Source organism: Penicillium antarcticum, assembly GCF_028974205.1.
Source record: "Penicillium antarcticum strain IBT 31339 chromosome Unknown utg000002l_segment0_segment0, whole genome shotgun sequence".
Classification (NCBI taxonomy): Eukaryota; Fungi; Ascomycota; class Eurotiomycetes; order Eurotiales; family Aspergillaceae; genus Penicillium; species Penicillium antarcticum.
The window spans coordinates 1,091,319-1,104,630 of NW_026695300.1; the positions used below are offsets into that span (position 1 = coordinate 1,091,319).

A 13,312-nucleotide genomic window follows, 5' to 3' on the forward strand; every position below is an offset into this window, starting at 1 on the left:
TACGTTTCTTCCTGGTTGACGTGATGCAGAATACCAGAGTCAAAGTCTAGCCTTCCCAAAAGCTACACGACAAGAGTAGATATTGTCGAGAGGTGACAAGATCCTTGTTTTATGTCTCGCGGTCTGCTGTATCATCGCCCATTCGGGGGACTGCATCGAGCAACGAGGCATGGGCCTATGGGGCGAGCAGGAATTGTCATTACTACATACAGTTGGATATGGTACGGGGTTCACGTAATTGTCAGAGCTTGCTGGGCTCTCGCAGGGCGCCCGAATCGGAATACTACGGCGGGTGGTGTATACCTATTTCAGAAGAGTGTTTAGCTGAAATGAACTCCGAGTCATACTTGTTCTGTCTCTTTCTCTTTTCGTGTGTTTTTCGACCCGGTATGACGAGGCTTACAGTTTTGGTTCAGGGATTCCAGGTTGGGTGCCTTGGTTGCACAATGCATGGAAGTACAACCCTGGTCCTTCACGGTATGCAACTGACTCATTTTGGGAGTCTTCGGTTTATTGCGGCTTGGCTGGAGATCATGGCCTGGATCCGCTTGCTCGTTCTTTTTGCTCGGGTTTTGTTTTGTCTGGTGTTTCTTTTTCCTTCACGTGAGTCGCTCATGACCAGTGAAAGAATCAAAATCGGTGGATGTAATATAACACTCGACTTACCTACTCGCAGTGTCAATCTAATCAACCCATAGAACGGCCTGGACTCACCAAAACAAAGCCTAGACCTACTTCCTACAAAGAAAACTGCTGTAAAAAAATATGAGACAGCAACCAGGGCACTTTCCAAAAAGAAAAAAGAAGAGAAAAAAAAAAGAACAAACGATGTCACTCGGTCATAAGGTCTTTATTGGGAACATGCCACTACATCAATTTCTACAGCATACAGTAGCATAGCATATACATGCACACACACACACACACATACATACATCCATCCAATAATCCAACAATCCCTGTATAGCACTCCTGCGTCTCCCGCGGCAGATGAATTAAACACCCCCATGGCCCGCAGTAGGCCAAGTCAAGAAGGCGGCATAAATTGAAAAGACGACAGGCCGCCACCACGGGTCGGACGTCAGCAACAGCGACACCGCAGAGCCAAGCACAGTATATGGAGACTGGTATAATTAGGTACCACACCCTGTATCTGCATCTACATGGACTTGCCTTACCTGGCTGGGCCGGATAGGTTGGGAGGAGGAGACCGGTATAGGTACATGAATTGGTTCGAGCTCCCGCATCGGGCCGAATTCCAATCCATCGCTGCGGTGTGACGTCGCTGACAGGTACGAGGACAAGCTCCGATCTCCGTGCTGATTTTCGTTCTCGGGGCTTATTGGGAATTTCGTGGGACGTTGGTGGGGGGGTTGTTGGGTGGGTTTTGGATGTGGGTTGTTAGGCCCAGGCTTGGATACGATGGTTGAGATGGGCTATTGATTTGCAATGGGTCTGGGCTTTTTTTGTATAACGTAGGTGAGACCTTGCTCTCTTTATTTACCCGAGACTGCTATACTTGTCTTGAGTAGGCTTGAAACTTCATAATGTTTTGCAAAGCTCTCAGTGAGTACCTGTACTTCTTCTCTAATCGGTTATTTATCTTGTCACAGATAAACTCACAGTGAGCATAGATCTGGTAGAAATGTAGAGTTTCTCGGGTACATTTGGCTCATGGGAAGAAAGCTGTCGGATATGACACCTCTGGAGTAATCAATTCCTTATTTTTTTTTCTTCGTCAGCACGTTAACACATTCATCAAAACATGAGTAATGGCCAATTGAATGGTTCTTCGGGTTGTGATAGCTGCCAGTCTATCTTGCCGAGGCTCGTCGTAAGCTGTGTGGTATATTAATAGAGGGCAACGAAAGTCAGCATCTCTTAGACACAAGTAACTCTCGCTTGTAAAACTGAGGCAGATTTCCAAGCATCTTCTGGTCAGTAATGCCACATGTGGAATTGGTCAATCACAAAGGACGACTTCAAAAATGAATTTGTGAGAACACAGCGGTGTGACTGGTTTCGACAATTGCCATGATTCTGTCCGACAAGGAGAAATCAATATCGTGTATTCTTCCTTCTAGTGGTATTCCATAGGCGCGCTAGCCTTCGGACCATCATCTGCCGATAAAGTTAGCACGACTGTCCAGATGACCTAAAAGACGGCTCGGCTCCATGTGGAACGGGGCGAGCGGGAGAGAAGTGGACAAGCCGAGGTCGCGATATCGATATCGATGAAGGAAGTGACGGTTCTAATTTAGGGAGGTGAGGTAAATGGACAGTCGAGTCAGCCTCGTCAGTTCCAGAATGTGAATCACCAGGATGTTCACATGGCATCGTTCATCGACGTGGCCTCGATCTGTTCGTAGTGGAGCAAAGACTCCAGAACACGTCTCTTCTGTTTCTTCGCTCGTGACAATAATTCCATGTAGATTAGGCGTCGGTTTTGAAACTTCCCTGATGAAAATTTGTCACCTTGGATATATGTGGAGGGTCATGTTGCATTCTTTGTGGCCTCCTTCGGGAATCGTTGATTTCCTAGGTAGTCACACGACTGATATGCACCTGTCAACCATTGACACATCACAAATCCAGTGATCGCTCGGCGCTAGATATACGCATAATGTTTGGCTGCCTTGGGCGCTATTTAGTCTCACCGAATATTGATCGATCGCGCTCGCTATAGATGCTTCCGGCTTACAGTATAGATCGGAACTTGGTATGGTATTCTTTCGGGAATGACAATACTCTGGATCCCCTGATCTGTCTGTCAGTTTTAATTCTCGTATTCTATTTGCGTCAGATCGAAAATGGACATTTTTCTAGTCTCGGGCTGGGGTAGTGTTGGGCACCCTGGACGGATGCGGCCGTACATACCTCAAGATCCGGGGTGTGCCATCGATGTTGCTTCCCCAGATTTCGATCTCCACAGCGGGTACATATTTTGCATGGAGCGATGAAACTCATTCGTGTTTGGTACAGATGGAAAAGGGCTTTTACTTTCTAGAACTTTTAGAGATGTGGGTATAACTGTGGCAGTGATATATATTGCACCCCTCTCTACCGCCGTAGTGGCTTGCGACCACCACAACTCAGCAAGCCAAGATCATTTTTAATTTGACGCATGTAACATACTGTATTATTCCCAGTCCATTTTCAAATCATACACGACCAACAGCAGCCACAGTGGACGGGGAAGCGCCCTTCAAAGCCGGATAAATAAGCCCGGAGGCTCCATCAAAGAACCCCCACACTCAAAGCCTACTCCACTGAAACATATAACAGTAAGACCTCAAAAATGAAAAGGCCTAGATTGAATGACCCGGTCAGCGCCTGCAGCCAGCCATGGCTGCCAGGCGTCAAGGCAAACAGCCCAAGCAGGAGATCAGTCGATCACAAAGCCGTCGCGTGGCGCGCCACAAAAGAAGTATACGATAGTAGATCGGACAACAATGCCTAAAGGCTTCGTACATATCTCCAGCGATTTAACCGGGTCAAAGGCCCAGACTCTATACAACGTGATGCAACCACCCACACAGATACGCGATCAAAGACAGCGATCTCGGACTTCAGCCACAATCACAGCGAGAGACACCGAAGCTACGGTGATTAGACAGGTCTTTTTGTTCACAGCCGCCACAGCCGTTATGGGCAGCGGAACAAGGCAAAGAGAGCTGTCAGGAGATAGCCGCCCCCAAACATCCACTGGGGGCTGCACATGGCCCGATGCAGTCAGCTTGCGGGTTGGGGTTGTAATTGGCCCGTTGGGCCCTGATCAGCACGTATCTTGTTCGATGGTTTGCGCGACGGCAGAGAGCGAGAATAGAAATGGGGTCTGACTGCACTCATAGGTTGATAGATCAAGGCTTGTTGGTCAAGTGATTTTGTCAGGTCTATTTCTGGATTCGCTGTATCTTTAATTACTATATGTACGGTGTACTTGGGAGGCCCAACCCAATGACAAAAAGCAATTATGATTTCTTTTGGGACCTGTATGGTGGGAGTTTCAATTTTCTTTTTGGACATGGTGTGATAATTCGGGGCTTGGAATGGGCTGAGATCAGCTGGTACCACTTGAATCAGGGGTCTGGGGAAGCTGTTCCTAATGGAATTAGAGACGGCGCATCACAGGGGGGTTGTCATTCACCAATGCTGAACGAAAATACCACGCAGTAAGAACAAGCAAAACTACAAGACGAGACGAGCGTTCCATTGAATTGTCTATATCGAGACTCTACCCTCGCAGTATGCTTCCCCAGCAATAACAATGATAAGGTGGCGGATGAAGCCTAAAGCCCGAATACTTCGTGCTGTAGAGTATAGACCCTTGCACAAAGTACAAAGCTTAGGGAAGTGGGTCCGCAACGTCGGAAAATGAGAGCAGACATGCCAGGGCTACCAAATACCTGGGAAAGGGATCTGCAGCACAGGGAGGATAGATTGAACATATCCCAAACAAGGGCGTCTTGAGCGATCCGGGAACAGGGACCGTCGATATTGAAGGGCTAGACCTTTCCGACGGCATGCATGGGTGTGTGCTATCGTAGTAGCTGGTTGAAGGAGCAACCGAATATTGCCAGCGTGACCTGAACACGTTTCACTATCTACTACCAAGTTTCGGATGAGGCTGTTCAGCGAGGGATGTCATATTTAGCGAAAACAAAGAAGACTAGAGTCCAGAACGGTCTTTGCCTGGGGTAGGGATGTTTTGAACAACCAGACTAAATGTTTAGAAGACGACTATCACGGAGTAGAAAGAACCAAGGCCAAGGCGATTTTGAAACTGATCATCGCGGATCTGCGAGTCTTCCTTCCGGCTGGATTGCTAGGAACCAAACAGCCCTCCCATCGCAGTACTAAGTTCCCAGAGCCCACAGACTGCCAATAGAGAGCAAGCTTTCCTACGATCTGGAAGATTCCCCGGACTCCCAGGATATATCCCTTGTTCCGGGTCACATGCGTGAAGGGCTGGGGTCGATCTTTGCGGAGTCGGGAAATGGCAGATAAAAGAGGACAGAAAGTTAGAACGGTCATGACGCACTCCATTCATTTTGCCTTGCCTCTTGATATTGGTATGAATGCATCCAAATTGAGATTGAGTTCGCTTGTCCACCTGACCGGAGTCCTTCGATCGAAACTAAACTATGCCCGGCTTCGACTTCCCCGATATCCCTTGCTCGAATCATATCAGCCCGTGGACATTTAAGGAAGGGCTTGGATACCGAGGCTCAAGTGACGTACCCCTTTGTCTACTTTCTCCTTACTATAAGTTACATGTGTATATTGAAGTCGGATACATAAACACGCACAGACGACCGGGGAAGCGGATCCAAATCGGGGATGAATTTGAAGGAATGTGATTTGCCCGCACCAAAAAAAGACAGATCATCGCAAATTTGCGATCTAGATCAAGGGGAAACAAAGATTGTTACGGAGTTACTGTAATTAAGGAGAGTGTGGGAGTCATGAAATCACTTTCGCACATGGTGATCTGTTACATGTTTGGCCACAAATATGGAGGGCAGTCACCGGCGTCGCGCCCTGTCACAATGGAGGAGCATGCTGGCTGTTGGTTTGTTGACACCGAGGCGCCTCCAGGGACAAGTGTCAGTTGAAGCTTAGTCTAGGCATCATAGATCTCGAATGGTAGATTCCATTTCACTTTTACCTATCAGCCATTTACCTAGAATAGATAAAGCATGTCTTACTGATCGACGCGGCTTATGGTGCGCCCATGCATGAGTATACATTGGGACAAAGGATGATTTCACTGCATGACAGTGGTGTTCGCTTTGAACAGTGGCTGGTTACCCCTGAACTTGATGATCTCATTGGGTTGGACTGGCAAGCTGGGCGCCTTTAATGATGCACAACTCCATACAGTGACCATGCCAGAATCTGAGGCGTGAAGCAGCGTCTCGATATTGACCAAATCGGACCGACATCCATGTTCACCTCATCACATGAACCAATGTCGCCTCCGTCAGCCGAGGAAATCCCCACATCATGTGACCCGCGTGACCTCGCCACAGTATGAGTTGTCAATTTGTCAATCTTTGTACACCCCGTTGATCCATTTAGTAAGCTCGAAGCGCGATGACCTGCGTCTACTGTCATCTGCTAGCACCTGGCCCGTGGTCATCTCGTGGCGAGTATTGTACCATAGATCCAGCCATTAGCCAATATCCCATCCCCATCCCCCCCCGTCTGACTGATCTACCCCGCCAATCCCTTCTCCCGGCAACCTCGGTACCCAAATTTCCCGTCCCCAGAATGGGCATGGGGGCGTGACTGAACTAACTATTGGAACCCTCGACGAGGTCGATCATTCTGCAGCACGCCTGCGTTAATGAGGTATCTTATGCGCAGTTTCCTATTGCCAACTGGTGTCCCCCTCGAATGGTAGAGCCAGTGAGACAGCAATATAGAGGGAGTCAAGATGAGATGAGGCTTCCCAGCTTTCGAGACGACTTCCACAGAGCCTGGGAGATTGTTTGTGCAAGCTTCTCCCAGTAGGGCCCCCCCAGTAAGGCACCCAGTATGGGGTCAGCAGCTTTGAAGAGTCAGGCTGCACAAGCGGTCAGAGAATGCTTCGCGTCCAGTAGATGATTGTGTAGTCATGTCATACATCCGCAGGGATATCTCTACTACCAACGAACTGCTGTAAACGAATCGATGGAGATATCTCATGCTTGATTGGTTGTCTTTGTATTGGATTGTATACAAGGAATGAGATACGACGCTCTACAGAATACATAGAGCAACTACTGTACAAGTTAGTCTGTTGAATTAGTCGGCAATGATTTGCAGAATCTTATTTCTCCTCACAAAGGCCAGTCCAACTTTACCTATTTTAAACTCTCAGATACTCCTAGCCCCAAAGCTTTCCCCACAGGAGCTGGGATATTAACATGCAAGATCCGGGTATCCTGGTAGTATCAGTTTCTGTTAACATCACATGATGAAACGTGCGCCCTGTGTGACTTGTGCCCCGGCAGGGATGTGGACGATCCTATCCCAGGCCCCCGGGTAGCTGGAATTAGAGAAACACAGTTCCTTTCCGCCAGTCCGGGCTACAGTTGCTCTAAACGTCCTCCCGTGACTGCCAAAGTCGCCTCTGTTGTTTCATAATGACGGATCCCCTTGGGGAAATCAAGAAAGGACACCTAGGTACTTCTGCAACTCGTGACTATGTCGGTTTGTGACACTGCTGTCGTGTCCTGGGTCAAAGATAGAAAATGGAAAAAAAAAAAAAGAAACTAGGATGTGTGGTCTTTCGGAAGATAAGAAAAGAAAACACAAACAAAGACGGCGGTAAGGCTGATTCGCAAAGGTCGACATGAGACCTCACCGATGTCTAGAATAGATCGAAAGTAATTATTTAGCGATGCGCCTGAGAGCCCGATCTAAGGAAGTAGAGTTCCCCGGTATGCAGGCATCCTTGGAATCATCCCTTTCTGCCGGATACCAACTGCTTGCGGGGAGAACTGGGGACTGGGGATTGGAGAGACTGGGGGAGTGCCGGGAAAGCGATTCAGCCGGTATGAGATGCCCCAACAAGCCGCCCGATATTACGAGGCGCTATCATCTATAATCTCCGGGGGGGATATTAATTATGTTGAGTTTTGCCTCCGTCCTCGAGACGGAGTACGGAATACGGAGGACTTCCGGTAGATAACAATGGAGCTCGATGAGCACAACGTGGCTTGAAGTCTTAGACCGATCCCTTCTAGCCCTTTGAATACGGTGTATCCCAGTCCTCAGTGGCCGTGACGAAAGGAGTAGGCGACTCATATCAGTTTGGCGAGTCAGCCGGTCTTGCAAGGCTTGAATGGGACCACCAATCGCCCCTTGGACACTTCATCTGTCAGTAGGTTAGATCTAGGATAAGTAAATTGCCAGTGGCAAGTGTCCAAACGACCAAGACCAAACGACCTTGTACATGAGGTGGCGTGGTGAGCCTTGGGTCTGAACTTCCGCAGTGACAACTATGGTTTGTGGTCACAGGCAATAAGAGATTTCTCAGAATATTCACATTCATTGTCACAAGAATATTTCGCCGTAGTTCCTATATCCCAATGAACATTCCATATCCAATGTAAGTAATCGGGTGAATGAATGTGATTACATAAGAACACGTGTAATGAACCCCGTGATGCGATTGAATTTTCCTCACCGTTTTTTGGTTTTTTGGTTTTGATTCCGTTTTGGTTTTTTATTTTATTTTTGATTTTTCCCCCTTGTACTGTCACGTATTTACATTTCCTTTTTCTTTTTTTTTTCTTTTTTGATTTATTACCCCCTCTCCTCTCCACTCCACTGCCGCCCCCGTCCTTATTATCGTTCTCTTCTCTCTTCTCTCCGTTCTTCACTTGCTCTTCCTCCTCACTGTTCATCTTCGACATCTGGTCTTGCTTTCGTTCTTACAAGATACCCACACCATCTACACTCCGCCTGTCCGCTCCCCAGTTTCTCCGCACTGTGTGGCGCTCGAACGGAAATTTAGGATTTGACTCTGCACTTGCCTCGGATTTACGACTCTTTCACCTTCTACCTCGCTATCAGCTGGATGTTTTGCCTCAGTACTTGATTGCAACTCAGACAACAACCGATTGACTCTACATTCCTCCGGGCCCAGTCTCCAATTTCAAGCCGTACTCAATACCCCCGGTTGATTCTAACCGTCACCACCGACTCTTAAGCGCCGTACGACCACTCTCGGGGGAGACGGCGACCCCGGAACAGCATCAACACGGACCAACTCAATTGCAACGGTAGTTGTGGCGACGCATCAATGCCTCTAACGACACCCGTCCTCACGGTGGACGCCGACAACATCCACAAGGTGGATACGGCCAATGCTCAAAGTCTTCATGGAATGTGGATGGGTACGTACAATATGTGAATCGGGAAAATTTGGTTATGCTGACTTGTGAACAGTATTCTCAAAATGTGCCGACTACATGGATCAGGGCCGCCGACTGGAAAACCTCAGCTGGCGGTTGTGGACCCGCGAGACCTTCTGCGTCGAGCCCAAGTCCAACAACAGTACCTCCGCCTTACCATTACTTCGCTCCGAAGCGGGTGATTTGCCGGAGCTCTCCGCCAGTGTCGAGTCGGCCGCGTCCGACCAAGCCGAGCGGATCGAAGCTCACATCAAGCGCCCCAAGTTCAACGACTACCGACCTGCTGTCGTTCGCGAGGACTCGCTGGCTAGCCTAGGCCGTGGAAAGGAGAAGCACATCACCTCGCTGGATCTCGAACGCATGGTTCTCAACATCAAGGAAAAGAAGTGCTTGGAACCGATTACTCCTGCCGTCGAGCCTGCTGCGCCCGTCGTCGATATCACTCCTCGCCCTTCTACTCCGACTCCTACCCCTCCCTCTGTCTCTACTGCTCGCCAGGTTCCTCATTTCACACGCCCGATTCACTATCCCCACGAGTCGACGGAGTCCTGCTCCACTACCGCCCCCGAAGGCAACGAGAGCGACACTGCTCAGGTTAACGCCTCTGATACTAGCGTTTCATCATCGGGTGTTCTTCCCAGCCGACCTGAATTGATCAAGTCTCCTAGCATCGTTCGCGGATTCTCCCCTTCACACATCTCCTCTTCCTTCCGATCGCAGCCGAGACTGGCCATCGACCCGAGTCCCTCCCATTCCGCTACTCAATTAAGGTCTTCCCCACTGAAGAAGAAGGGCGGCATGTTTACATTGGGTGGATCTTCTGGAGACGATGACGAAAGTTCCTTTGAGGAGCGTATGGGTCCCCAGGTGGCTCAGGAAACTGCGCCCGGCGGAGGATTAAAGCCGAAAACCAGCAACCCTAGTTCTGCGAAAAAGACGGCATCTTTCAGCAACCAGGTTTCCCACATCATCCCCAACCCCAAGGACATCAGTCGATCCGACGAAGATGCCATTGAAACCGACGACGAAGTTTCAGAGAGCGCGATTGAGGATGATGAAGATTCGGATTGGGAGGATTCAGTCACCGAAGGTGGCGAGTCCAGCGTCGACGACCGGGGCGAGCTTTTCCAACGGGTGGATTCCCGACCCAACCTTGTGTCGCGGCGCTCGATGCTCACTATGATGATGCACCAGCCGGCCCGGATGCAAGGGAACGCGTTCCGGTCCAGTCCCGCGCTCCAACGATCCCGGTTGACCTCACCCAACGGTCCATCGATTCCTACGTCTCCGCCTCCAAAAGACGAGGAAAGCTTGACTATGCGCGGCCCGGATGTACCCCGGTCGAAGCCTATTGGCATGAAGCCGGGTGGATGCCAGTCCATGGCTCACTCTCCTCGGACTACCCGCCGCAACATGCTTGCAACCGAATTGACCGAGTCCCTCCGCCGCCATCTTCTCTGGGAGCGCCAGCAGAAGAGCGCTACCGCCAATGCCTTCTTGAAGCGCCGACACACCGCCCATGACATGAAGAACCTTCAGGAATACCCAGGTCCCAATGGCCCTCACAGGGGTGTCGGTCCGAATCAATCCAGCGCGGAAGCCGACCCCAATGCGGCCAACTTCGACCCTGCTAAGAATGGCTCCTGGACCAACTACACTACCGACTTCGGTCCTTGGGAGTACCACGTGAAGGGATGGTAGTCGACTCGTCTGCGATCACTTTGCCTACGCGCCTTTCGAAACTCTTCCAGACTTGCTTTGCACAGCACAGCATTCTTTTCTTGACACGTACGATCACGATCATGCATTGCATCTATGGCGCACACGGAATTTGTTTTATTTCTTTCTATCTCACGGTTCGGGGATCTGGGGTGTTATCATGGCATTCAGCATTGTATGGAGCTTATGGAACACCTCACTCGAGGGCTAATTCCTTTACGAACTTAATACCAATGTACAGCTCATATCCCTCTTTTCGGGTCGCAAATGGTTGAAACAAATCATCTGTTTCCAAAAGATATCCCGGATGCGTTTTCATTTCATGAACAGGAAGTTCACCAAAAAAAGGTCTTTTTCATCATCTATCTCAGCGCCGTGACTGCGTGTCCGCCTTTTTCGGCAGCAGAAAACGCCTACCATTTGTCTTCTACTCTTGATTATCATCACAGAGATAGCCTCCCCGTTTCCCTTTCTTTGTTTTGTTCTACTTTCTCTGCGATACCTGATACCTGATACCACACGTTTTTACGTCTTGCAATCCATCCGGCCCCGGTTCTCATCCTCATCCACTCGTGATTGAGATCAGATCAGATCGGCCACTTCCTCCCATGTACGCTACCTGATGACTGCCAAAAGCAAAAACTCAAAAAAACAAATGAACGAATATTCAGAGAACATCTCGCCCGAGCTTCATTTCACATGCACCTTGCACATCGTATTCCCACGTAAACAGCACTCCGTAGAAAAGAGCAGAAGTAACTCGGTCATACCAGCAGAAGAAAGATGCTTGGCGCCACGCATAACCCGAATTGGCGGTCTGGACTCGTCCTCGCAGCCATAGCATAACGCATACAGTAGCTATAGCTATTAGGAGCATGCACTGCAGAGCACAGGGCTCGGGGGTCGGAGGTCCCGACTATACCAGATCACGGGGCGGTACTTCCCATCCCGCATTGTCCTTGTACTGTACATTGGACGTGCATGGTACATGTACAGGCGCACTGCAGTGTAGGGTTCGTAAAGAGGATGGCCCTGGTATGGTATCCCTGCGATAACGGCGCCTGTCATGCTATCATGTGGAAACTCAGGGTTTCTGGACTTGGTTTTTTCTTGATTTGGTGGCGCTGACACGTAGGAGCTTTCTTTCTTTCTATGCTGTTGAGGTGGGTGTGAGGAGTAGTATGGCTGAGACCTTGCTGCCGATTATGCGGGTCTTTTGGAATGGTTTGTTTGGTATACGTAGGCCATTGTGCATATTCATGGCTTAATTGTAGGGGGTATGTGTTTTGACGTACTGTCAAGGGAGGTATGTGATGAAGCTGCTTAGTTTGGGTATTAGTACTAGTAGTGTTGGTGTCTATCTATTCCAGGGCTGTAATGTAGGGCTATCTAGAAACTATGAAGAATGATCGATTGCACGTAGTAGTAGATGTATACAAAAACAACGAACTAGTCATTCGTCCGTTCGTTCTTTATCAGGAAGATGAACTATCGAGTTGTAGTACCACCTGCTTAGATGGGGCACCGAAAAACGTATAGAGTTCCAAGCTCAGCTATCTACAGCACAGCAGACATGTCCAAGTACAAGTACAAGTCCAATGTACCCCGAACAAGGCCACCAGTTCAAGCACCGAACGTTTCAGAAAAAAATAATTGCAGATCCATAAGAGCCTGAAAAATCAAGCTGGTCAGGTGCATGGGAAAAAAAAAAGAAAAAAAGAAAAAAACACCATCAATCAAGAATACAGGGGTGAAGGGGGAAGGATGTGGAAGGGGGGTTACCAAAAAAAAAAAAATGAAATGCAAGAATAAAATAAAAACCTCCCAGCCAATACAAGAAAAGGACGAACCCCCAAAGGCCCGAGATCCCCATCCCTGCAAGCTTGAAAAAAAGAAGCCAAAAGTACCACCCGCGGGGAGAGGGGAATGGGGGAGGCGAGATAGTTCGCGCAGATCCAGAAACACAAACCGGTATCCTGGATCGGGAAGACTAATACTGTACAGTACTAATAATAAACTGAAGGCATCTACTGGATTGTCAAAGCGCTAGTCATCTCAATTCGACCTCAGTTAATATAAAGTGCGCATGTACGATGTATACGGGTGTTTTGGTTATCAGTCATAAAGCATAAATCACACACCTCCCCCCCCGGTTCTGCAATACTATAAGGTCGGCAAGGCAGAGATCTAGACCGGGACTTCAGTAGGTAATTGTTCGCACTGATCGCTCCCACATGTCTTGAACATGACATCTGGTCCCCATTAGCTGCAGGTAGAAGCTCCCGCGGAGAAACGGAAGTGGTGGTGGTGGCTTCGATTCGACTCGACAAGATAAGCGCTCAGTCCTGCGTATGGGCCGTGGTGGCTGATTTGTTTTTCATGATTTGCAGGGCCAGCTCATCGATCTGGGATCTGGGGGCAATGTGTGTGGGTGAGAGAGGAGGGGGAGGGATTGTCTTTGTGCCTTGTGGCTGGCTTGGAGAGATTTGGGTTCTAGGCTTTGCTGTACTTTTGGTTGACCGTTAGGAGAAGGTTTTGGGTTTTTTGGTTGGAGGGTAGATTGAAGGAATTCAGTTCCTGTTGCCCGTCTCATGGTGACACTATTCTGCGTTGTTGTTTACATCATGTCTACTTCTGGCCGGGGTTGATGCGTGATTTCATCATTCGGCCTTTGCCTGCGTTGTTGC

At 49.0% G+C, this 13,312-nt stretch overlaps 3 protein-coding genes across 3 annotated transcripts; 2 read left to right on the top strand and 1 right to left on the bottom strand.

Annotated features, from left to right (window-relative positions):
• Positions 1-109: 109 nt before the first annotated feature.
• On the bottom strand, positions 110-494 carry N7508_001400 (uncharacterized protein; the record flags this gene model as incomplete). Its single annotated transcript, XM_058459466.1, has 3 exons — positions 110-175; positions 211-303; positions 348-494. The coding sequence occupies 3 exons, from the start codon at positions 492-494 to the stop codon at positions 110-112; spliced, it is 306 nt and encodes a 101-aa protein (XP_058322998.1).
• Positions 495-5,549: 5,055 nt separating this feature from the next.
• On the top strand, positions 5,550-5,863 carry N7508_001401 (uncharacterized protein; the record flags this gene model as incomplete). The annotated part of the gene is made up of 2 exons (XM_058459467.1): positions 5,550-5,606; positions 5,693-5,863. 2 exons carry the CDS (start codon positions 5,550-5,552, stop codon positions 5,861-5,863), a joined length of 228 nt encoding a protein of 75 aa, XP_058322999.1.
• Positions 5,864-8,794: 2,931 nt separating this feature from the next.
• On the top strand, positions 8,795-10,607 carry N7508_001402 (uncharacterized protein; the record flags this gene model as incomplete). Its single annotated transcript, XM_058459468.1, has 2 exons — positions 8,795-8,888; positions 8,941-10,607. 2 exons carry the CDS (start codon positions 8,795-8,797, stop codon positions 10,605-10,607), a joined length of 1,761 nt encoding a protein of 586 aa, XP_058323000.1.
• Positions 10,608-13,312: the final 2,705 nt, after the last annotated feature.